This window comes from Acinonyx jubatus, chromosome F2 (assembly GCF_027475565.1).
Source record: "Acinonyx jubatus isolate Ajub_Pintada_27869175 chromosome F2, VMU_Ajub_asm_v1.0, whole genome shotgun sequence".
NCBI lineage: Eukaryota > Metazoa > Chordata > Mammalia > Carnivora > Felidae > Acinonyx > Acinonyx jubatus.
In genome coordinates, this window is record NC_069394.1 from 9,913,360 (window position 1) to 9,936,819 (window position 23,460).

The 23,460-nt window shown below is 41.6% G+C and overlaps 1 protein-coding gene across 5 annotated transcripts in view; it reads right to left on the reverse strand.

Annotated features, from left to right (window-relative positions):
* Positions 1 to 23,460, reverse strand: part of EFR3A (EFR3 homolog A) — a 103,976-nt gene that overhangs the window by 61,237 nt on the left and 19,279 nt on the right. For 4 of the 5 annotated variants that reach the window (XM_053208239.1, XM_015068361.3, XM_053208240.1 and 1 more), the window contains 2 exons: positions 5,258 to 5,334; positions 466 to 593 (listed from right to left, as the gene is read on the reverse strand). In XM_053208239.1, coding sequence (XP_053064214.1) covers positions 466 to 593; positions 5,258 to 5,334 — 205 coding nt within the window. Of the gene's footprint in view, positions 1 to 465; positions 594 to 5,187; positions 5,335 to 23,460 lie in introns of those variants that run through there. The other variant, XM_053208242.1, reaches the window with a different exon arrangement.

Genomic DNA, 23,460 nt, shown 5'->3' on the forward strand with positions numbered 1-23,460 from the left:
TAAAGGCCACTCCATTAACTTACATGAGTCTATTCTTAAAACATGACCATCAGGGGGCGCCTGGGTGGCTCAGTCGGTTAAGCGGCCGACTTCGGCTCAGGTTATGACCTCGTGGTCTGTGAGTTCGAGCCCCGCATGGGGCTCTGTGCTGACAGCTTGCAGCCTGGAGCCTGCTTCTGATTCTGTGTCTCCCTCTCTCTCTCTCTCCCCCACTCACACTGTCTCTCTCAAAAATAAATAGACATAAAAACAACAACAACAACAACAAAAAAACCCATGACCATCAGGAAAGTAATAAAAGCTGCAAGCATCTGTATGGTATGACATATTTCCCTGTAAAATATTACAAAGTTTTATCCTCCACAGAGCATCTCTGTGTGACTAGATGACAAAACAATTCATAGCATGATTTAGCCTAGGAAGCATTTTCAGAGATACAGTATTAGCAGCGATTAGTTTTCTTACCCAGAACGATGTCTGACAACATCCCTGCTCAACCTTTCTGCTAAGTAAGAACCAATTCGATCCAACTTCTCTGGAGCAGATACTGCATAAAATGTCAATTTCTCCATGTCTGCTTTAACGAGGCCATCCTAAAAGTTAAGAAGAAGAACGAGGTAAGTAGGCTGTCCACATCTTCATAGATACTTTTTTTTATTTCCAAGCATTGCTTGCTTCACATGCCCCCTTCTGGATTTGTGATTAAATCCATCCTTTAGGCTGAAACTTTCTGGTGATAATCTCCTTTTATGGCATTCTGGATACAGAATTTTCAGAAAGTTAAACAAATGCCCCATTTAGGCAGAACATTTAAATATACCTTCATAAGTGATGAATTACTGTAACACCTTCCTAAATAGAGACTGCTCAACTAACTGCAATATGCAGGGAATGAGATGTATTTTAAAATGTGGAAAGACTTCAAACAAATTTGTTTCGATTTTAAAATTTTACAGTTACGTTAAGTCGATTTTACTCCTTTACATAGACAACAGTGAACACGTTGTTAAAATGATTCAAAGTTGCTGATATCATTACAAAGCCTTAATTAATAAATGAGAATGTATTAAGGACTGCATGTGTCTCTGCTCATCCAACTTACTAAAAAAAAAACAAGAGTCCCCTGGTGTGGGATCAGCAAACTTTCGTTTGTCTCTGCCCTCTACAGGGAGACCCAGGCCACAGGTCCGATGGTTCTCCCCACCCTTAGACAACAAATTAATTCTCAGCCTAAACTTCTTGGTCATATATAGCCCAAGAAACTAAGGGTTCCTTAGGATTGTCAGAGGAGGTGGAAAGGAAGACAGAAAAATTATGCTAGGGGCGCCTGGCTGGCTCAGTCAGAAGAGCATGCGACTCTTGATCCCAGAGTCATGAGTTCATGCCCCACATGGGGTGTAGAGGTCACTTAAAAAAAAAAAAGAATTATGTTAAATGGTGAATCTACAACTGAAAATTTTATAAATCTGCGCTTTCTACCGGCCCCTCCATATTCTCTGGCTTTTTGCCTTACTACTGCTCCATCACCAATGGAGTCAATCCCTCCTATTTTTACCTACTTGGTTGTCCTCAAACTTGCTCCTACGGCCACCTCTCTTCCCTCTCTGACATCAGATGAGCTCCTCTCCTCCTTCTCAGAAGATGGAAGCCTTTGGAGTAGAATTTACTGGCAACCCTCCACCCCCATTTTCTCAGTGCCCTCCAGACCAGTGGTTCTCAACCAGGGAGACTGCACCCCGTGGGGCAATGTCTGGAGACATTTTGGGTTGTCACAGCTGGGCAGGGGGTGTACCAGCATTTCGGGTAGAGGCCAGGGATGCTAACAAACATCCCACAATGCACAGGATAGCCCAAAAGCAAAGAACTAACTAGATCAGAAGGTCAATAGAACCTGAATTAAGAAACCCTACCCCATGCAAAACAAGACCCCTATTTTCAAAGGACTCATCTTAGAGAAACGTTTGCTTATGCTCTTTCTGTCTGCCTCATACGGCCCAGGATTTGACTCCATCGGTTAGCCTCTCTCTTTCCTGGGTTTTTGTTGTTGGGGTGGTTTTAAAAAAAATTTTTAATGGTTATTTGAGAGAGAGAGAGAGAGAGAGAGAGAGAGAGAGAGAGGGAGATCGAGAGAGATCACTAGCGGGGGAGGGGCAGAAAGAAAGGGAGACCGAGAATCCCAAACAGGCTCCGTGCTATCAGCACAAAGCCGACGGGCTTGAACTCACCAACCATGAGATCATGACCTGAGCCGAAGTCAGATGCTCAACAGACTAAGCCACCTAGGTGGCCCCTCCTGGTTTTCTGATCTCTCCTTCTGTATTGGTTCCTCCACATCATCAGCTAAATATGACTGCCTCTCATCCATTTTTTTTTTAATCCCTCTCTGATTTTATTGAGGAATAATTTATACACAATACTCTACACCCAAGGGGCACGTGGGTGGCTCAGTCAGTTAAGTGGCCGACTCCTGGTTTTGGCTCAGGTCACGATCTCACGTTCGTGGGATCAAGCCCCCCATCAAGCTCTGCCTGGGATTCTCTCTTCCTCTCTCTGTCCCTCCCTGGCGCACTCTCTCTCTCTTGCTCTTTCATTCTCTCTCTCAAAATAAATAAACATTAACGTTTTTTAAAATAAGATAAAAAATAAACTACACCCAAGTATATAATTTGAACTATGAGAGTCGTAGATCTATGAAACCACCAGTAAAAAAAAAAAAAAAAGACACAAAACATTTCTATCATTTGCCGAAGATTCGTCATGTCCTCCTCCCTCTCCAGGCTACCACTGCTCCGAGTTTTAGCATTATAAAAAGCAGTCTGACTGGTCTGTGGACTCCTGTCACTCAACTCACCTCTGCCTAAGGATGCTTCTCTGACTCACCGGGATGACTCACTCCTACTCATCCTGCAGGTCTCAAAGTCCTCCCAAAAGCCTTCGGGGCGCCCTCCCACCCCCCTCCCAAGCCCGGCTGAGAGGCCCCTCCTGCACGTTCCTTCAGCTCAGTGCGCTCATCGCTGTGTTCCGTCACGCTGTTTTTCACTCGTGAAGCAGATACTAATCAAGCACTAACCATGTGCCAGGCACTGTCATGGGCACTAGGGAAGAAAGGGTGAGCCAAGAATTCTATTAACTCATTTAATATCCATGAGATCCTTATAAAATCGGTACTATTTATAATTTCCATTTCAGGATGAGAAACTGAGGTACCTGCCCAAGATCACATGGCTAATAATGATAAGAAACGGTTTGGTTATTTGTCCCCCTCACTAGATTGCTCTTTGAAGGCAGGGACTGTAACCTGTAGACCCCTGCACTCTGGGCACCTACTGCCTGATCTGTTTTAGACACACGAGATCTTTTTTTGTTGTTGCATAAATTAATAATAACAAATAAGGTCAACTGGGTTACGATTGCCACATGTATGCAAGGTTCATGTAAATTTTTTTAAGTCTCCATTTAAACAAATCTTATTTAATACTTGGCAACCAATCAATCCGTCAATAGCTGGCAAAAATACTCTTTATATAACCATTCTCTACCTGTCATCACTAATCTAATCCACCTATCAGCACTCCCGTGATCAAAAGTCCCTCACTGCCTATGAGGAGTTAAAGCAGACAAAGTAGAAGCCCGGTCTGTCATTCACATTCCTCTATAATCGGGCCTCCACCTTATCTTTAGTAACCACATGTCCCAGACTCCTCAAGGAAATGACTTGAATATTCGGTCTATTAAATGACGTGTCTGGAATTTCAGATCAGAAATCATGGACAGCACGATTACCACCCATTACCCTCTGCAATGAGGCTATTTAAACCTTCACTTCAAGGGTCTTCACCTCAAACGTACCCCTTGCTTTCTCCTGCACCCCTCTGTCTTTTCTCTCCAGGCCCCTCACTTGCAACAAAGAGACTAATCTCACTTCTCCAGATGGCGTACATCCTTCAAAGCTCAGCAAATCTCATTTCCTCCGAGAATGCTTCCCAGAGACTGCCACCCCACAGCAAAACCTCTGCTTTGAAGGCAAAAACTTTACCACCTGTTCTACTTAACATTTTGCTTACTAATTTATGCACTTTGATTTAATATTTAGTACGCTTTTGCTTTATGTCAGTCAATGGATGGAAAGTTATGTAAGGCAGGTACCGTATCATATCTTAGGGCTTTTACCTGTCACAAATTATCCAGGATATCTGGCAGTCAATAGTATGTAATTGATTAACCTCTTCTAAATGGCTGAATGTTTAAATCGGATTTCATTAAAATGAGATATCTCATGTACCATGAAATATATAAATTACTGTTAAGATCACCAAAGGTTTCTGTAATTAGCTACATTTTAATTTTTTTAAAGATGTTTTTTTAAATTTTTAAGTGATCTCTGTACCTAACATGGGACTCGACCTAGAACCCCAAGATCAAGAGTCACACGCTCTCCCAACTGAGCCAGCCAGGCACTCTGACTACATTTTAAAGCAAATTTGGGAAATCAAACCCATGTAACATTTTTCTGTTCATATCCATTTAACCCTGGACTAAAGGTAACTTAGAAAATTCAGGACGGTGTCAAACAAAATCATTCAAATATAGTTGCTTTGAAAACTGCAATCTTCCATAATAAAGTTTAACGGTTATAAAAAATTTTAAAGCATTTAAGTAAAAAGAGAACAAACTCTGCCTGGAACATGCTTCCTTTACTTCTCAATTCTCTTCTGAAAACTGAATGGCCAACCCATTTATTCTTTGGATCTTAGTGCAGATTTTATTTGCTGAAGGCCTCTGTTCTCCAAGCCCACGTTAGGTATCATTCCGACCTGCTCCAGGAGCACGGCGTGCTTCATCATAACATTCTTTCACACAGCACTGTAATTGCCAATTTCCTTGTCTGTGAGCTTGGCGAGAGCAGAAAACCTGGTATGTGTTCACAGCTGTATTCTTAGCATTTCGTACAAATAATCCGGCACCAGCTCATAAATTTTTGTCAAGTGTTACTTAAATATAGGAACTATCTAGACAAGAGGACACCATCTGTCCATCATGCCAAATTTAGACTGATCTACGAAAAGGATCAGTGAAAATTAGACAAGCCAGCATGGGTCATTTTGAAGTAGAAAAAGAGAAATATAAAAATAGCAGTGTACAGGATGAGATTTAGGAGTAAAAGTAGAGAAATGAAATTAGGGAAACCTTAGGGAGGTCAGCAGGGGGGAAGGATGGGTCAGCAAAGAGAAGGATCAGTAGATGTAGATCAAATTACTTTTGGATCCTCAGGGAATATGTTGTCCACCAGGCGTTTGTAGCGAGGACGCAAAGCAGAACAGCAGCAACACACTCCTGTTCAAAACAGAGTAAAAACACAAAGTACCGAGATTACTCATATTGTAAACGGACCTAGAAATTCAGGCTTCTGAATATTAATGAGTTATTTAAAATAAAACCTTCAAACTGGCACTAATAATAATAAAAAAAAAGGCATGTGAATTCAATTACTGATTAAGAAATAAAAAGTTAAATCTCCTCTCCCCTCCCCAAAGACACCACATCAGAATGAATATATTAATGAATCATTCCAAAGTTCCATTTCAAATCATTTGGGGGGCAAGTGTGCGCTTGTACACACACATACACAAAACTTACCAAATACACCCTTTAAGCAAACATATAATCCATACCCCCATTACCCCTTTCTAATCTCATCTCCCACTACTCTCTGATTGCACACCCCACTCTCCCACTGCCTGGCCCCATCCACCTACAGCACCTGTCACAGGGGTCTTGAAAGACGGTCTGCTCCTAGTGGCTGGCAAAAACACTTAGTATGTGTTATCTACACAAGGCATCATATGAGGAACTACATTGGTGAGGGAAAAAAACCTCAAAGGGAAGTCCAGGAATTTCAAAACTGCTCCAAGCCTGCTCTATTATAGTTTCAGGTGTTGGTATCTTGGAAAGAGCAATGGATCGGGATCCAGAATATCTGGGTACATTCCAAGTCTTACACTTAAGTGCCTACATGGCCTTGGGTAAAGCATATTAGCTATCTGGAAAGAATCATGTAACTGAGAGGGATCAGTTTTCTTGTCCTGAAAGCTAGTAACAGGAATGTTGGTCTGGAGGCACTATAAAATTATTCCCATGATTTATGAAACTAGGGTATGTGTGTCTCTGTTTATGTGTACATTTGTATGTATTTACAAACCAAAATATAGTATGAAAGACTGCTTGAGCTAGAAGTTAAAAGAACTAGATAGAAGCAGACTTTTACGACTATCTCATAGAGTAAGATTATGCAAGAGACAACTTCTCCAGATCTCACTTTGCTCACGAAGTATGTACCATTCATGCATGCAGTCATATACTAAATGTCAACGGAGTACCCAGCACTGGCCAAAACAAGTAAGACTGAGTACAGATTTGCAGCAGAGCACTGATAAAAACAAGACTGACTTAAGCTCTGCACAGCATCTTTAGTGATCACAGAGTACTGTGCATACATTATGTAACACTTCCAGCAAATTAGTGAGGCATTATTACCATTGCTTTACAGGAGTGGGATGTACAGCAGACTGACCAAGTAACTTACTCAACAGGAGCGGCTAAAAGTGAGCATCCCATGTCTAACTCCGTAGCCCCATGTTCTTCCCACAACACCACAGATACCCGTGGTCACATCAGTCAACACCCAAATATTTTACTTGTACCTACTACCTGCCTAAGACCATACCAGATGCCACACATACAAGAAAGTATAAAAGAGAAAAGATCCCTGCTCTTGAGTTTATAAACTTACTTAAAAAATAGTTTATTAATTTCACCAATATATACTTGGCACTATGTGCTGATAATGTAAAAATGCTATTGTTCAGAATGTTTTCTACTTCAACAGAAGAAAAAAAATTCTAAAGAGTCCGAATTTTTCAATTAACTAACACCAAAACACCTGAACTCTTTTTAGAATCCTAAAGCAAAAAACACTGGCCCTATTATTACAGGAAAAGAAGTGGGGAGGGGAGGGAGGTAAGAGCCAAGTAAGCAAAAGTTCTACTTCTGCCCGCGACAATATAAAAATATTTCAGATAAATATTAACACACCGAAGAATTAAAATCAAATACGTATCGAGTGCTTATTATACAGAGCACCGAGCTAGGGAATGCAATGATGAAAAACGCCTGTGACCTGGTAAGAAGATCAAGATGAGTGCTCTGCTAACACTTTCTCGAGGCCAAAAATAGCACACTCCAGCTGCTACGGTGGCAAAGAGACTGGCAGCGGACTGAAAAGCAAGTCTTACTGCTTCAAGGTCCCCATCAAAATGGTATGTTGTTACTTTCGATAAGAAAAGACTCTCAATACCATTAGGTTTCACTTACACTGACACTTTTGGATAGTACACATTGTTTTCACAGAGACTTTAGAAAAAATGTGAACTTGGAATACACACAAAATCCAGTTCCTACTTTCAGGAAGCTCAGGTCCACTGCAAGAAACGGGAGTAAAAAGGAAAATGCCAAACAGGCCAGATGGTGTTAAAGGGAATGGGCTTTGCAGTCAGACAGGCCCAAGGTGACCTCAGGGTCTCTTCCTGTCTAGCTGGGTGGCATGTTACTTTTTCTTACTATGCCTATGTTTCTTTCATCAGTTTAATGGTGTAATAAATGCCTTCTTCATACTTACTGGTAAAATTAAAAAATGAAAGTTTTAATATATACCAAGCATTCAATAATATATATCAAGCATTCAATAAAAGATAGCAATATTATATATATTCAAGCAATATAATTATATTCAAGCATATAATATATATGGATATATATATGAATATAATTATATTCAAGCAATATAATATATATCAAGCATTCAATAAAAGGTAGATATTATTAGTAACGCAATAAGAGAAGTACTACAATGGGTAAGCAGAAGGTGCCTGAGGGCCCTAGAGATAATCTTAAAGACAGTATGAAAACCTTTGCTTGTAAACCAATCGTTCAAAAATCACACCAAACGGGCGCCTGGGTGACTCAGTGCATTAAGCGTCCAACTCTGGATTTTGGCTCAGGTCATGATCTCCCAGTTCGTGAGATCAAGCCCTGCTTGGGATTCTCTGCCTCTCTCGCTCTCTGTCTCAAAATAAATAAACTTTAAAAAACTCTTGGGGAGTCTGAGTGGCTCAGTTGGTTAAGCATCTGACTTTGGCTCAACTCATGATCTCTCAGTTTGTGAGTTCAAGCCCTGTGTCGGGCTTTGTGCTGACAGCTTGGAGCCTGGAGCCTGCTTCAGGTTCTCTGTCTCCCTCTCGCTCTGTCCCTCCCATGCTCGCTCTCTCTCTCTCTCTCTCTTTCAAAAATAAAATAAACGTTAAAAAAAATTGGGGTGGGGCGCCTGGGTGGCTCAGTCAGTTAAGCGTCGGACTTTGGCTCGGGTCATAGTCTCATGGTTCATGGGTTCCAGCCCTGCATCGGGCTCTGTGCTGACAACGTGGAGCCTGGAGCCTGTTCAGATTCTGTCTGTCTGTCTGTCTGTCTGTCTCTCTCTCTGCCCCTCCTCCACTAGTGCTCTGTCTTTCAAAAATTGTTAAATTTTTTTTTTTAATTAAAAAAAATCTCAACAAATTCTGCATATGGTTCACAATAAGCTTTCATAACAGTATCAGTACCAGTTCGGGGGGGGGGGGGGGCGGAGGCAGTAAAATGTCATTTTCTGAACATGACGTGTGCAGCGTTATACAAAGTATTTTACAACATTCCTCACTTACTCCTACACCCACTTGCTGAAGTGGTTACCATCTCCCTTGGATAAATGAGGATACAGGCTCAGGGAGGCCATCTGTCCAATAGCACCCTGCTGGTAAGGAATGCAGCGGAGCCGAGATTCCAGCCCAGATCTGATGGCTCCAAAGGGTAACAGCCACACTACAATCAAGTACTAGACAGTTTCTAAACCAAACCACGACCGTGACTGCAGGAATGAGTGTGACCAGGAATGAGCAGCCATGCAGGGAAAGAAAGGATCACAATGAGTTTCTCCAGAAGACCCAAAATGATCCAAAAACAATTTCTTGACTACTTACTTACTATTAATGAAAAACTACCAACTATAGAGACGACATATGAAACCAGGCTTCAAACTTTCAATGTACTCATATTTCTATAGAACATGTTGAAGAGAATATAATGTCAAAATGACTGTGGCAACAGTAATCACAAAAGAAGTAACATGAACTACTTTAAGGAAGAGAACACTGTACTTGTAAACATCACAAGAAGCAAAGTAAACTGAAATCATTGACCTACTCAGCCACAGAAACGGGGATGACTCCCTTGCCGAAGTCAATTCGTAGGGCTTTTCGAATTCAGCTGCAGGTACCTGAACGTAGTTTTTCATGTCGTAAGAGACTACTTTCTAGTCGATCTTTGTGCTTCTGGATCCTTACACCACTGTTCAGGACGTGCCTAGTTCACGTCACTTGCAATTAATTAGCAGAGGGCACTAATGCACTGTGACTTATCTTACTGGCTGCTGACATCAAGTGTAAAGCTATCAAGAACTTGATAATATCCATATCAAATTCTGCTGCCAAGACCAAAGAGTTTAAACAAGATACTACAAAAGAACGTGTGGCTAGTTCAATGAAAGCAGGTTTTGAGAGTTTAAGTAAAAAAATAAAGCTACTTACACGCTTTTTTCCCTTAAAGCGTTCCTTCAGTCTCTCTCCATCCTCGCTTCTAATCCCTTCCAATAAACTCGTCTGAACCCCAGACCACCCTATTTTTAACCCCTTCCCAACGTTCTCTTTCCAAAGGACTAAGCGTATCACAGAATGCCTCAAGCAGCTGGCAAATCTGAGCCGTCAACAGGATTCTCCCTTTATATTTAATTCCAGTACAAAAGGAGAACAGAGTCCACTATTCTCCTGGAGCAGAAGGAATTCAGAACTTTACTTATGACACGCTAGTACAAACAGCACGTCTCAAGTGAGAGAATTATGGGAAAATGGAACATGGGTGCAGCTGGAAACAGAAAGACTGACCCCAAAGAAGTGCCAAGCTGCATGAGTATACAGGCAGGCTCATGGGGCTCCACGATTAATGGGCTGAGTACTAGCTCTCAGGGTTAGGGGTACTATAATAATACACATAAGCAGTGCCTGCAACATAGAAGCCACGTAAAAACATGTAATATATTTTTTAGCAAATTCTGCATACTCCTAAATTAACCATTTCTTCTTTAAAGGCACCCCAAGATAATTTCTCCTCCTTAACTCCCTACTAACATCATTCTCATGCGGGTTCACCGATGTCCCCTGGCCCTCATCTCAGGCAGGAGTGAGGTGCATTGACCTCTGGCAGCCTCCTTCTTCTGTGTTAGAATTTGATGGTGAGGTGTTAGAATTAATTTCCAACCCATCCTTACCCACAGAGGCATTCAGGGAAGGACCTGAGTACCTAGTTGAACAGAAAACCTCACAGCTGAACTAAAAATAGGTCGTATCAGGCACATGAGCACACAAAGGTGCTGGGAGAATTCTGCTTAATGGGACAGTATTCCAAGCAGCTGGCCCACCAGTGAGTACTTTGTGACAACATTTGCTTGCTATGTGGGTGTAAGTTTGGGGGTGGGGGGTGGGAAGGAGTTCTGAATAATTAATAAAGACTCCTTTTCTTTTTTTAAGAGAGAAAGCAAGTATGATCAGGGGACAAGGGCAGAGGGAGAGACAGAATCTCAAGCAGGCTCCACGCTCAGCACAGAGCCCAATGCAGGGCTCAATTCCACGACCTTGGGATCATGACCTGAGCCGAAATCAAGAGTCTGACGCTCCACTGACTGAGCTACCCAGGTGCCCCAAGACTCCTTTTAAAATAAACTACTTTGGGGCGCCTGGGTGGCGCAGTCGGTTAAGCATCCGACTTCAGCCAGGTCACGATCTCGTGGTACGTGAGTGCGAGCCCCGCGTCAGGCTCTGGGCTGATGGCTCAGAGCCTGGAGCCTGCTTTAGATTCTGTGTCTCCCTCTCTCTCTGCCCCTCCCCTGTTCATGCTCTGTCTCTCTCTGTCCCAAAAATAAATAAACGTTGAAAAAAAAAAAAAAATAAGCTACTTATTTCAATAAACTATATTATCCAATGATAAGTTAAATCTAACTAGAAATATTAATGTCTCCATTATTAAACCATTAACGTCTCTGTTATTAAACACCAACACAGCACTGGGTACCTGAGATAAATCTATCCTCTAAAACAAAAGTAAGTTACTACTAACACTGACACTGGAGTTGAAGAATACTTAGACCCTATTATGAGAACCAACTGTATGACTTTAAATTAGGTTTCTTTTATATCTACAGAAGCAGAATATAATAGTATCTGCATCTTCTACACAGCAATTACATTATCTCAATTCTTACAAGTAATACACTGGGAATTCAATGCCATATTTAAGGCTTACTAAATTTCATACTTTTAAATGGGAACAGCTATGATTACAGGATTTTGATTCTTTATGCCTTCAATGTATATTTCTACAACTGCAGTAATTTACATATTTATCTATATGTCGGCCTTTACCACCAGAACAGGAGTCCCTCCAACAGAAAGTCCATACATCTTACTCACTGTTGTGCATGTCTGGCATATAGCAGATATTTATTTTATTTTCTTTTTAATTTTTTTTAACGTTTTTATTTATTTTTGAGACAGGGAGAGACAGAGCATGAACAGGGGAGGGTCAGAGAGAGGGAGACACAGAATCCGAAGCAGGCTCCAGGCTCCGAGCTGTCAGCACAGAGCCCGACGCGGGGCTCGAAATCACAGACCGTGAGATCATGACCTGAGCCGAAGTCGGACGCTCAACCAACTGAGCCACCCAGGCGCCCCAGCAGATATTTATTAAAACATTCCTTCACTAAATGAATAAGGACCCAGAGTTCACGGATAGATAAAACAAATTTAGTATCTGCTCACATATGTGCTGAAAGAATCAAAATTATCATCAAGAAAGTATACTGTCCACCACAAAACGCTCCAACACACAGAGGCCAATGTCAACTGAATCATTTTAAACACTTCATGCATTATTTTTAGTCCTACAGGAGGCCATCCATAATCAAGGTGAAAAGGGACAGACTGTTTTTCTATTAGAAGATTCTAAAAATCTCTCACTTCAATAACTGTAGCTCTATGTATCCAGAATCCTTTAAGGGTCAGCAGCATCACATAAAATTTTCTCCAAGGTTAAAATTCAAATTCAAATTATGTATTCAGTTAGTGTCAGAACAAGATGTTTGCTTCATACAATTAAAAGGACTCAATATTACAGTCCCACTCATACATACCTGTCCCAAGTACCAAAAACTTGATATAGAAATATACATATGCACATACACGTACATGCTATATATAAAGCCTACAACATGGATGTTATTATGCCTGTACTTCAACGTGTACACAGTCACTGTGTGAAGAACTACATGGGATGAAAAATGTAACTATCGGGGCACCTGAATGGCTCAGTCGGTTGAGCTTCCGACTTCGGCTCAGGTCATGATCTCACGGTCCGTGAGTTTGAGCCCCGCGTCGGGCTCTGTGCTGACAGCTCAGAGCCTGGAGCCTGCTTTGGATTCTGCGTCTCCCTCTCTCTCTGTCCCTCCCCCATTCATGCTGTCTCTCTCTGCCTCAAAAATAAACAAACATTAAAAAAAAAAAAGAAAAGAAAAAAGAAAAATGTAACTACTTAAGACAAAGGCAAGATTTGGACAACATTAAAGGATAAGGACAAGGGATCTCCAGTGTGTAAGGGTCACCCACAGAGGTTCAGAAAGCACTAGGAGCTCACATGAAGAGGCTTTATGCAGGACACGGACTTCAGCCGAGAGCTGCCACGCTGAACCAATGCACTCAATTATAAGGATAAACTGGGGACAGTGAAGGACAATTACAGTCCAGTGGAACAATGCAAGAGTTCACTACGGAGCATGACACATGGGAAAACCAAAATGCATCTTCTAATGGCCCACAGCTTTTAGAAAGGAAGGAATGTGGGAGGCGGCACAAAGGAAGCATCAGAAGGGTTTGGTGACTAATTAGACACGGGGTCAAAGAAACGGGAACAAAATAGTCTTATCGTCAGGAAAGTGTTCCTTTTAAGAGGATTTTAATCCATTAGAGGAATATTTTATTACACAACTCTTTCCACTTGTAATTCTATACCTTCTCTCCTTTCATTCTCCATTTCACTACCTGTCCTTTATCCCCAGGCACAGAACCCTCGTGGAAAAGCGGACAACAAAGGCAATACTGGGACTAACGGCCCAATTAGACACTCTCTCTCTCCATTACATTGCAATACTTGGTCTACAACAAGCGTCACACAGACACATCTCTGACATACTTTCAAAACTACATGGAGACACCCACTGTCCACAGGAAAAACCAGCTTTTCTCTGAGTCAAATGACCAGTCTACACTTAACATGTTTCCCCCCAGTGTCACAATTTCTAAAGAAAAAATATGTATTAAACATTCTCCTACTTAGTCAATTTATGGACTTATACTTACATTTAACTTTATAGTACACTATCATACTTAATTCGAAACGTATTCCTCAGCAGTTACCCAAAACAGAAGCAATAAAATATAGAATAATCCTGGCTTTTAGAAAATGCAATCCTCCAAGATTCCATTTGAAAACCTCCTGGAATTAACAGACAGAAAAAAATTACCACAAATATTAAAATCAGAAAATGTAATTGTCTCTTCATTTCACCGGACGTTGGCTTCCACAACAATAAGGATCCAACGGATGACACTGAAACCAGAGCTGCCGCCAGGTAAGAAAAGCACTCACACCTGTCTCCACCACAGTCAGGACGTAGCATGTGGTCCATCCCTACTTCTAAGACCACATCCCTGGACCCTGCACACCACAGGCCTTCCTCAAACATGCGCAGGTGGCAGTCTTGGAAGGGGAGCACAGCACTCCTGTGTCCCAACATCCAGAGGTAAGTAATGAGATGAGGCAGAATTGAAAACTGAAATGGTATGGGATTCCCTTATTTGATATATAAAGTATTAGGGCACCTGGGGTGGCTCAGTAGATTGAGTGACTGACACTTGATTTCGGCTCAGGTCATGATCCCAGAGTCGTGGGACAGAGCCCCGCCATCAGTCTCCACACTGAGCGTGAAGCCTGCTTAAGATTTTCTCTCCCTCTCCCCCTCTCTCCCTCTCTCGGGTGCCTGGGTGACTCAGTCGGTTGCTTAACCCTCTGACTCTTGACTTTGGCTCAGGTCATAATCTCATGGTTAGTGAGATTGAGCCCTGCATTGGCCTCTGTGCTGACAATGCAGAGCCTGCTTGGGATTCTCTCTCTCTCCCTCTCCCCCGCTCCTGCTCAGGAGCACTCACTCTCTCTCAAAATTAATTTAAAAAAAAAAATTAATTAAAAAAAAAGATTCTCGGGGCACCTGGGTGGCTCAGTCGGTTGAGCGTCCGACTTCAGCTCAGGTCACGATCTCACGGTCCGTGAGTTCGAGCCCTGCGTCAGGCTCTGGGCTGATGGCTCAGAGCCTGGAGCCTGCTTCCGATTCTGTGTCTCCCCCTCTCTCTGCCCCTCCCCCATTCATGCTCTGTCTCTCTCTGTCTCAAAAATAAACATTAAAAAAAAATTTTTTTTAAAATACAAAATAAGGGAAAAGTAGCAACAATCCAGCCAAGGAAGATAAAGATAAAAGAAAAAAAGAAACAGAAAACTAGTAAAAAAAAAAAAAAAAATTGAGTATACCTAGCTTTAATTTTTCTAGTATATGATAATTAATTACAACCTTAATATCTCAATTGTCAGTTGCAATAATTTTTGTATAAAGCTCATTAACTGATAAATTTCCTGGACATTTATAATTAAATGTTTTATAAAATGCCTACCACAGTCAACGTTCTAATAAGCTAGGCATTGTGAGATGTGTTAACTCACAAAATTGGCTAACATCAAGAATTTTAAATAAATGCAAGATTATAAGGAATTAATGTTACAGAAACAAGAATTCTTTTACTAAAAACGAAAGACAGATGCACACAAAATCCTAAGGACAGCAACAGACTGAATTCACCTTCAGTCTCTGGGGAGGATTACGTATACCCAGTTATGCTGCCTTTTCCACCATACGCATAACACTATCACACCAGAAAACAACTACCACTGTCCTCAACTCCCCTAACAAAGTCAACACTCACAAGTCGTCTACTGTGTCAGTGTGTTTATTCTCTTCCTAAGCTCACCTCACAAGAAATCCTAGGCGAGCAAACTAGGTTCCCGCAGTACAATCAATGCTTTTCTTAGGGTGCTTTACAAGCCAACTGAAGAAAAACCTCCTGGGGCACTGTTTTTCACTGAATACTCTCTGACCCACCCAGGACTTCTGAGTCAATCTCTAAGGATGAGACACCAGAATTCCTATTTTTTTTAATGTTTCTTTATTAAGAGAGAGAGAGAGCATGCGCACAGGGGGAGGGGCAGAGAGGGAGATTCTCAAATGGCACACACACGCGCTCTCTCTCAAAATAAACCCTAAAGAAAAGAAAAGAAAAGAAAAAGAATGTCTTATTTTACTGGGGAGTTGGACGAAGGAACTAGGCACGCCCTAAACATAACCCCAAACCGCATTCTTAGCGCCACTTACACAGTGAGCGCTCCACATCTTATTTGTTGAATGAACAAATGTACTCTTGAGGGTCTCTCTCCAGACTGCATTCTGCAAGCCACTCTTCCTGCTTCTATGTGATATTTGGTATCACACAGAAGTGTATTTGGGTCGGAAACCTGTTTCCCCATGGCCGCATGGGGTCACCAACAAGCTGGAGTCAGGATGCCCTCCCTGAAGAAGGCTCAGTATGCCTGCTCTGCCCACCTGGGATTGCCCCTTGGACACACCGTGCGTGAAAAAGTCCAGATTCGGAGGGCAAGTGACAAACAAGCCTGATGACAGACAAAAGTCAAGTCACATCCTCTGACCCAGCTTTACTAGTAACAGAGCTAATATACTGACTTGCATTAGACTGAGTTTTAGATTTCTCTCAGTTGGTTCCCAACTCAGAGGGGGACAAAGGTGCCACTGCAACCCTCTTAAAATCACAACAAATACATATGCCTCAGAAATGTATCTGATTGGGAAAAGCCTGTATACTCGATCCCATGTATTCTTTTAGCAAGCTTATAACGAGGCCTACCACGCCCCAGGCACCAGGCTGAATGCAGGGCACACAAACCCAGGCCACAGTCTCCGGCCTTCAGCAGCTCATGCTCTAGTCGTCAAAGACCATCACAGAGAGAACTGTTATCTTGTGTAATGACTGCTATGGCACACCAGGGTGCTAAGGGAGGACAGCGGTGCAACATCTAATCTTCCCGCAAGAAGTAACGACTGAGTCTTGAAGAAACACTAGGAATTAGTCAAAGAGGGGAGGATGATCATTCCAGGTGGACGGAGCCGCACATGTGAAAGCTCTGAGGTTTAAACAAGAGTGTGGTTTGAATTTGCAAACACACAAAGTTCCGCAACCTCAGAGAGAAGGCTAGACAAACCTATGAAGCCAACTTGGAAACCAACTGAACACAGAAGGTAAGAAGGAGGAGTCAAAATAACAAGGAGACAGGACAGTCTGGACACACGACTGGATGGTGGTGTCACTGACCAACAAGGAACAGAGGAAGATACATCCTGGGGTGGGAGGAGGGTATCAAAAAGGAGAGAAAGAATTTTATTTTGCACACGAGTCCAACTCTTGATTTCAGCTCAGGTCATGCTCTCACAGTATGTGGGTTCAAGCCCCACGTCGGGCTCTGTGGGATTCTCTCTCTCTCCCTCTTTCTGCCTCTCCCCAGCTCACAGTGCTGTCTCTTTGAAAATAAATAAATAACCTGGGATGCCTGGGTGGCTCAGTTGGTTAAGCGGCCGACTTCGGCTCTGGTCATGATCTCACAGTTCGTGGGTCTGAGTCCCACATCGGGCTCTGTGCTGACAGAGCCAACTTCAATAATGAGTGACAAAATAGAGTGAGAGGGGCGCCTGGGTGGCTCAGTCGGTTGAGCGTCTGACTTCCGCTCAGGTCATGATCTCTCAGTCTGTGAGTTTGAGTCCCACATTGGGCTCTGTGCTGACAGCTCAGAGCCTGGAGCCTGCTTCGGATTCTGTGTCTTCCTCTCTCTCTATCTGCCCCTCCCCCGCTCACGCTCTCTCTTTCAAAATTAAATAGACATTAAATTTTTTTTTTTTAAATAACAAATAAACTTAAAAACATGCAATAGCAAAGCAGCTAGCTGGGAGTCACCAAAGGAAAACAGGAGGGAGTTTGGGAGAACGCTGGTAAGGCAAACGTGTAAGGGATGATCAGCAGAGGAGGAAGTGACAGAGAAGACAACGAAGTAACGGAAAGAAAACTATGAAAGAACAGTGTTAGAAAAGCAAAGAAGTTTTCCAAATCTTGTACCTTCTACAAAAGTACCAATGACGTAAATAAAGGACACAAGAACTTCAAACAACACTCTATAAGATCATTTTTAAAAACAAAAAAATCTCAGCTTTAATGGTAATGTGAAATTAAAATTTCATGATAGATTAAACGTTTTGACCAAACACAAATGACACCAGTGGCGAGTACGAATATCCAGACTACAAATCACTGTCCAGGACACTTGACACTTGAGGTAGGAGAGAGACTGATCACATGGTTCACGGCTGTAAACTTACTAAAATAGGAAGATTGTGCTGTTTAGTAAGATTGTAATCTTACTAAAAAAAAACAGATAATATAAAATATCTCTCATAAACATCTAGTTAATACTTCAACAGTTTCAATTCATTTTCAGTAACATACAAATCTTTTACCTAGAATGTAGAAATGGATTATGCTCTGACATTTCGAGTAAATAATGAAGGATAAAATAATTGACTAGAGGGGCGCCTGGGTGGCTCAGTCGGTTAAGCGTCCCACTTTGGCTCAGGTCATGATCTCACGGCTCCCGAGTTCGAGGCCCGCGTCGGGCTCTGTGCTGACAGCTCGGAGCCTGGAGCCTGCTTCAGAGTCTGTGTCTCCCTCTCTCTGCCTCTCCCCCACTGGTGCACTTGCTCTCTGTCTCTGTCTCTCTCTCTCTCAAAAATAAACATTAAAAAACTTTAAAAAATAAAAATAAAAATTGACTAGAATGAGACAACTGCAAAACAGAAGTTCTACTAAAATAATGATCAGAAGGAAATTTACCATGTCTGCAGAATCCCTACCCTTCATTTAGCACTTGGTGTTGAACACATGATAAAAGCAGGCCGTTCTTCCAGTAAGGTCAAGAATTAGGCACTCATCCTATTCTAACAAGAGATACAGTTTAACAGAAGGGCCACATTTGAGGAGTTCTTCCAGGACAGACATTCAAAGAATATTTTAACTATTTCAAATGACTAGCCAACCAACCAAATTAGGTTTATGAAGTATCTTCTGCTTGCAAGGTGCCAGAAAAGCCAGAAATGCAAGAAGCGTGTATTCAAGTTCTTAATCTAGAAAGGTAAAATTCAAAAGACTCTAGTTGTCACACTATTCTTCATCATCAAAGACAATTTTAAGACTGTGGTTACAGAACTACTGTCAGAATGTTCAGGAAATGATGATGAACAGGAAGTTCTAAAAGGCTGGGAACTGACAAGGCTTTCACAGCTTTGTAATTTCACATCCGTATCTGTTCCCGCACTTACTTCCATGCACTGGCAGTAGTTTGGTTTCCGAAGACTGGGGGTTATATCTTACTCATCTACCTAACAGTGCTCACTTTTTTTTTTTACTGAAATAACGAACACATGAAAATTCAATTTCCGACAGAGATCAAAAAGTACAGATCAATAAATAACAACCACTAACACATACAGAATAATTTAACTGAAGATTTGTGAGTTCTTTTCGTTTTTAAGTTTTTATTTATTTTGAGAGAGCATGCTTGCAGGAGCAGGGAGAGACAGAGAGAGGGGGAGAGAGAGACTCTCAAGCAGGCTCCTGCTGTGAGCTCAGAGCCTCAAGTGGGGTTCAATCTCACAAAGCATGAGATCTTGACCTGAGCTGAAACCAGGAGTCAGACACGTAACCAACTGAGCCACCCAGGCACCCCTGTGAGTTCTTAATAAACCTATTCTGGCTCCTAAGACTATGTCTCACCAAAAGCCATTTTATTTTGTATATGAGCATATGTAAGATCCACCTTATGACCAAGTAACATCATACGGATTTTGATGCCCATATTTGCTTCTGTGTCTAAAGCCTTACAGGCACCAAGTAACTGTCTAAGGTAAGAATAGTAAAGTTTAAATGTAATTTTTAGTATGTGGCATCATGTGTATGGCATGATACTTCATTTTGCATAACTCTGGCACAATAAAGCTTTAAGGTTTTGATTCCATGATCATACAAAAAAATAAGGTACAAACACATTTTTCCTTTCTTAAATTTCATCGCTGTCAATGTGACTGTCTTCAAAATGTGGTACCATAACATTAAAAAAAACTGTATCGCAGTCTGTTGATCTTAATGATATATACATATATATGTACATACATACATGTATATATGTATATATCAACAGGCTTATAAGGAAGTTAAGTAAACTTGAAATCACAGAAGGGATAAATAATAACCTTTTAAAATCAATATAATAGGTGTGCCTGGGTGGCTCAGTCGGTTAAGCGTCTGACTCTTGGTTTCAGCTCAGGTCATGATCTCAACGTTTGTTAAGTTTGAGCCCCGCATCGGGCTGTATGCGGACAGCCTGGGGCCTGCTTTAGATTCTGTGTCTCCCTCTCTCTCTGCCCTTCCTCCACTCGTGCTCTGTCTCTCTCTCTCTAAATTAAACATTAAAAAAAATTTTTTAATAAATAAAATCAACATAATACATTCTGAGACCCTGTGACTAAAACACTGTAATCTGTCATCAACAAACTAAGCCTCTGAAACAGCCATCAGAACTGGGGGCGCCTGGCTGGCTCAGTCGGTGGAGCATGTGACTCTTCATCTCCAGGTCGTGAATTCAAGCCCCATGTAGGGTGTAGAGATCGGCCCCACGGTGAGTGTACAGGTTACTTAAACATAAAACCTTAAAATAAACAAGAGCTAATATTTTTGTTTGAGAGAGCAGAGGTGCATGAATAAGCGTGGCGGGGGGCAGTACAGGGAGAGGGAGGGAGAGAATCTTAAGCAGCCTCCATGCCCACCACAGGGCACAACACGGGGTTCAATCTCAGGACATCTCAGCATCATGAGATCACGACCTGAGCCGAAATCAGGAGTTGGACGCTTAACCGACTGAGCCGCCCAGGTGCTCCGAAAAAGAACTAATATTGAGCTAATGTTCCATTCTGTGCATTTCTTGATTTTCAAAACATGCATAATTTTGAAGCCATGCTGCCTAGCAACATGACCCTGGTAATGTTCACGGTATACACTGCTGATCTCTGTTCTGTGCCTTATTAGCAAAGTCTGCAGAAGGAGAGAAGATCTGGAGGTTTTGTTTTAAAATTTCTTCTGCCACACAAAACAAATGACTTGTTCTTGAGAATTTTTCCATTGGGATATTTGTAAAAGTATATCTGTATCATTTTTGTTTTTGTGTTTTCTATTTAATGAACTTTGAAATCAAATCAAAATTTCTTCATAAGCATTTCTATAGAATTCTCTGGATGCTTGTCATCACATTTTAGTCAGAAATGGGCACAATGCATTACCTTCCTGCAACAGCCAGTAAGGTATTTTACTGTTAACTGAAGAGAGTTTTGCCCTACTTCACAGATTCTGCAAAAAATAAACTACAAAAATAAACTGGTTTGACCCACTGTGGACGGACTGTGGCACTGCATATTTGAAGCTACTAAATGCAATTCATAAATCTTAACAAAAACCTTTTAGTTAAAAAAAATGCTTAGCGCACAATATCAAACAGTAAATGTTAAAATATCAGGTATTACTCAAACACTGAAAGGACATCATGTAAAAATGATGACATCATGGGATGCCCACAAAGAACAGAACTCAGGATAGAAGTAGGCAAAATTACTGCTAATTCCCTAAGAGCTTCCACGCAGGATAATATACCAGCTGCTGTCGAACTAAAGGTCAGTCTAAGTAATGTAACGATTCTTTACTAAATGCACATGACGTTCTTGCCCAAATGCAAACAAACATTAATGACTACCAATTACTTGAAAGGTACTATAAAAGGTACTGCAGAAGGTACAGAAAGGACCAGCAATGGAAAATACTACTTAACAAGAACTCATACATTTGGAAGGGTAGAAGAAAGACCTACACATAAACAGTATTAATAAAATATAAGCGAAATAAGAAATTAAATTCCAACTAGAAAAGCCTAAGATTGCTTCTTAGAGGATGAGAACAGTGAGCTCAGCCAAGCATGAACGTAAAATAAGTAGAATAGGCAATTCCGTGGAGATCAGAAGAAGAAAAGATTTTTGTGAGCTGAAACGATTAGGAAAAAGCTATTCATTGCGAAAGAGCTGAACTGTGAGCCAGCCTTTGAACAGGAAGAAAATAAACAGAGGTAACAGGGTATTCCAGAAAGGCTGAGGAAAGCAAAGGCTGTCAAAGAGTAGCGAAATCACTAACCTTCCTGATTCAGCTGTAGAGACTAGGAGAAAAAAACCAGTAAGATAAACTAGCAGCAGCTGTACAAATGCACATATTAATACACTCTCTCCTTGAAACCGTAGATCTTGGACACATGGACAAGAAGTTTCACTTTGTACACAATACGAACGATCCAAAACGTGTCGACAGGGAAATGGCATTATGAAACTAATGTAATTATGAGTGTAGTCTGTTGACTGTGCCAAAGGATTTAAAAAAATCACTTGGATAGGGCGCCCGGGTGGCTCAGTCAGTTAAACATCTGACTTCGGCTCAGGTCATGATCTCACGGCTCATGAGTTCCAGACCCATGTCAGAGCCTGGAGCCTGCTTCGGATTCTGTCTCCTTCTCTCTCTGCCCCTTCCCCCTACTTGGGCTTCTGTCTCTCTTTCTCTCCCCAAAATAAACAAACATCAAAAAAAAATTTTTTTTAACTCACTCAGTGAAAAACTGTAAGATAATTACCTTCATAGCTATGAGGGAAAATGCAGAATCAAAGACAAAGTAAGGTATGGAGATCTTTCTATTAAAACATGATTTAAGGGGCACCTGGGTACCTCAGGCAGTTAAGTGTCTGGTTTTGGTTCAAGTCATGATCTCAGGATTTGTGAGTTCGAGTCCAAACTGGACTCTCTGCTGTTCAGCAAGGAGCCTGCTTCAGATCCTCTGTCCTGTCTCTCTCTGCCCCGCCACCCCCCCCCCGCCCCGCCCCCTGCCCCACTCACTCATGTGCATGCTCTCTCTCTAAATTAAACAATAGAAAAAACCCATATAATTTAAGACAACTGTACCTAAAAGCATTTAATGTACAAAACTCAGCATCAAGAGTAAAGTTTTAAAAATATAATCAGAAGGTGCCTGGGTGGCTCAGTTGGTTAAGCATCCAACTCTTGGTTTTGGCTCAGGTTATGATCTCACGGTTCATGAGTTTGAGCCCTACATCAGAGTGCAGAACCTGCTTGCAATTCTCTCTCTCAAAATAAATAAACTTAAAAAGAAAAGTGATAGAATCAGATTTTCAGATTTCTATTAAAATAGCTTTAGTTTAATTAGATGTAAATTAATATCATTTCTGACTATACAAAATTATTGGTGGCAGGATCTGGAAATTATTCCCATGGTGTAAAAAGCTAATAATCATACTTCAGTAATACTGGTCCTTAGTTCTCATGAGAAACAATCTACTAAACATTTTTTATATGTTTACTTACTTTTGAAAAAGAGAAAGAGTGCGAGCACACACACAGAAGGGGCAGAGAGGGGACAGAGGATTCGAGGCGAGCTCTGTGCTGACAGCTTCAGCACGGACAACGGCGGGCCCCACGCGGGGCTCAAACACACCAACGGCGAGATCATGACCCGAGCTGAAGTCGGACGCTCAACTGAATGAGCCACCCAGGCGCCCTTACACATTCTTTTTTATGACCTACAAAGGGCTATGTGAATAAGCAACTCTTAGTACGATACAGCAATTACAATAAAGCAGTCAACAGGAACTTAGAACACAAGCTAAATGTTCAAAGTAAACACAACAATGTTCACTGTGCTGCAGATTTTAGATTTTTAATTACTCAAAGAAAAGAAAAAACTACTAAACCTACAGAGGACAATTTCAGAGTCTATTTCATTCGTCTACACTCGCTGCTCTTCCCACTTCCTTGTAAGTCAAAGGACACGGATTTCTAAGGAAAGCTGAAGATACGGCTGGCTTAGAGGACGCAGTGCTTCCCACACTGCACTCTGGCGAAGAAGGTCGGTTAGCTGACCTAGTTAGTGATGTCGGTTGCCTTTTTT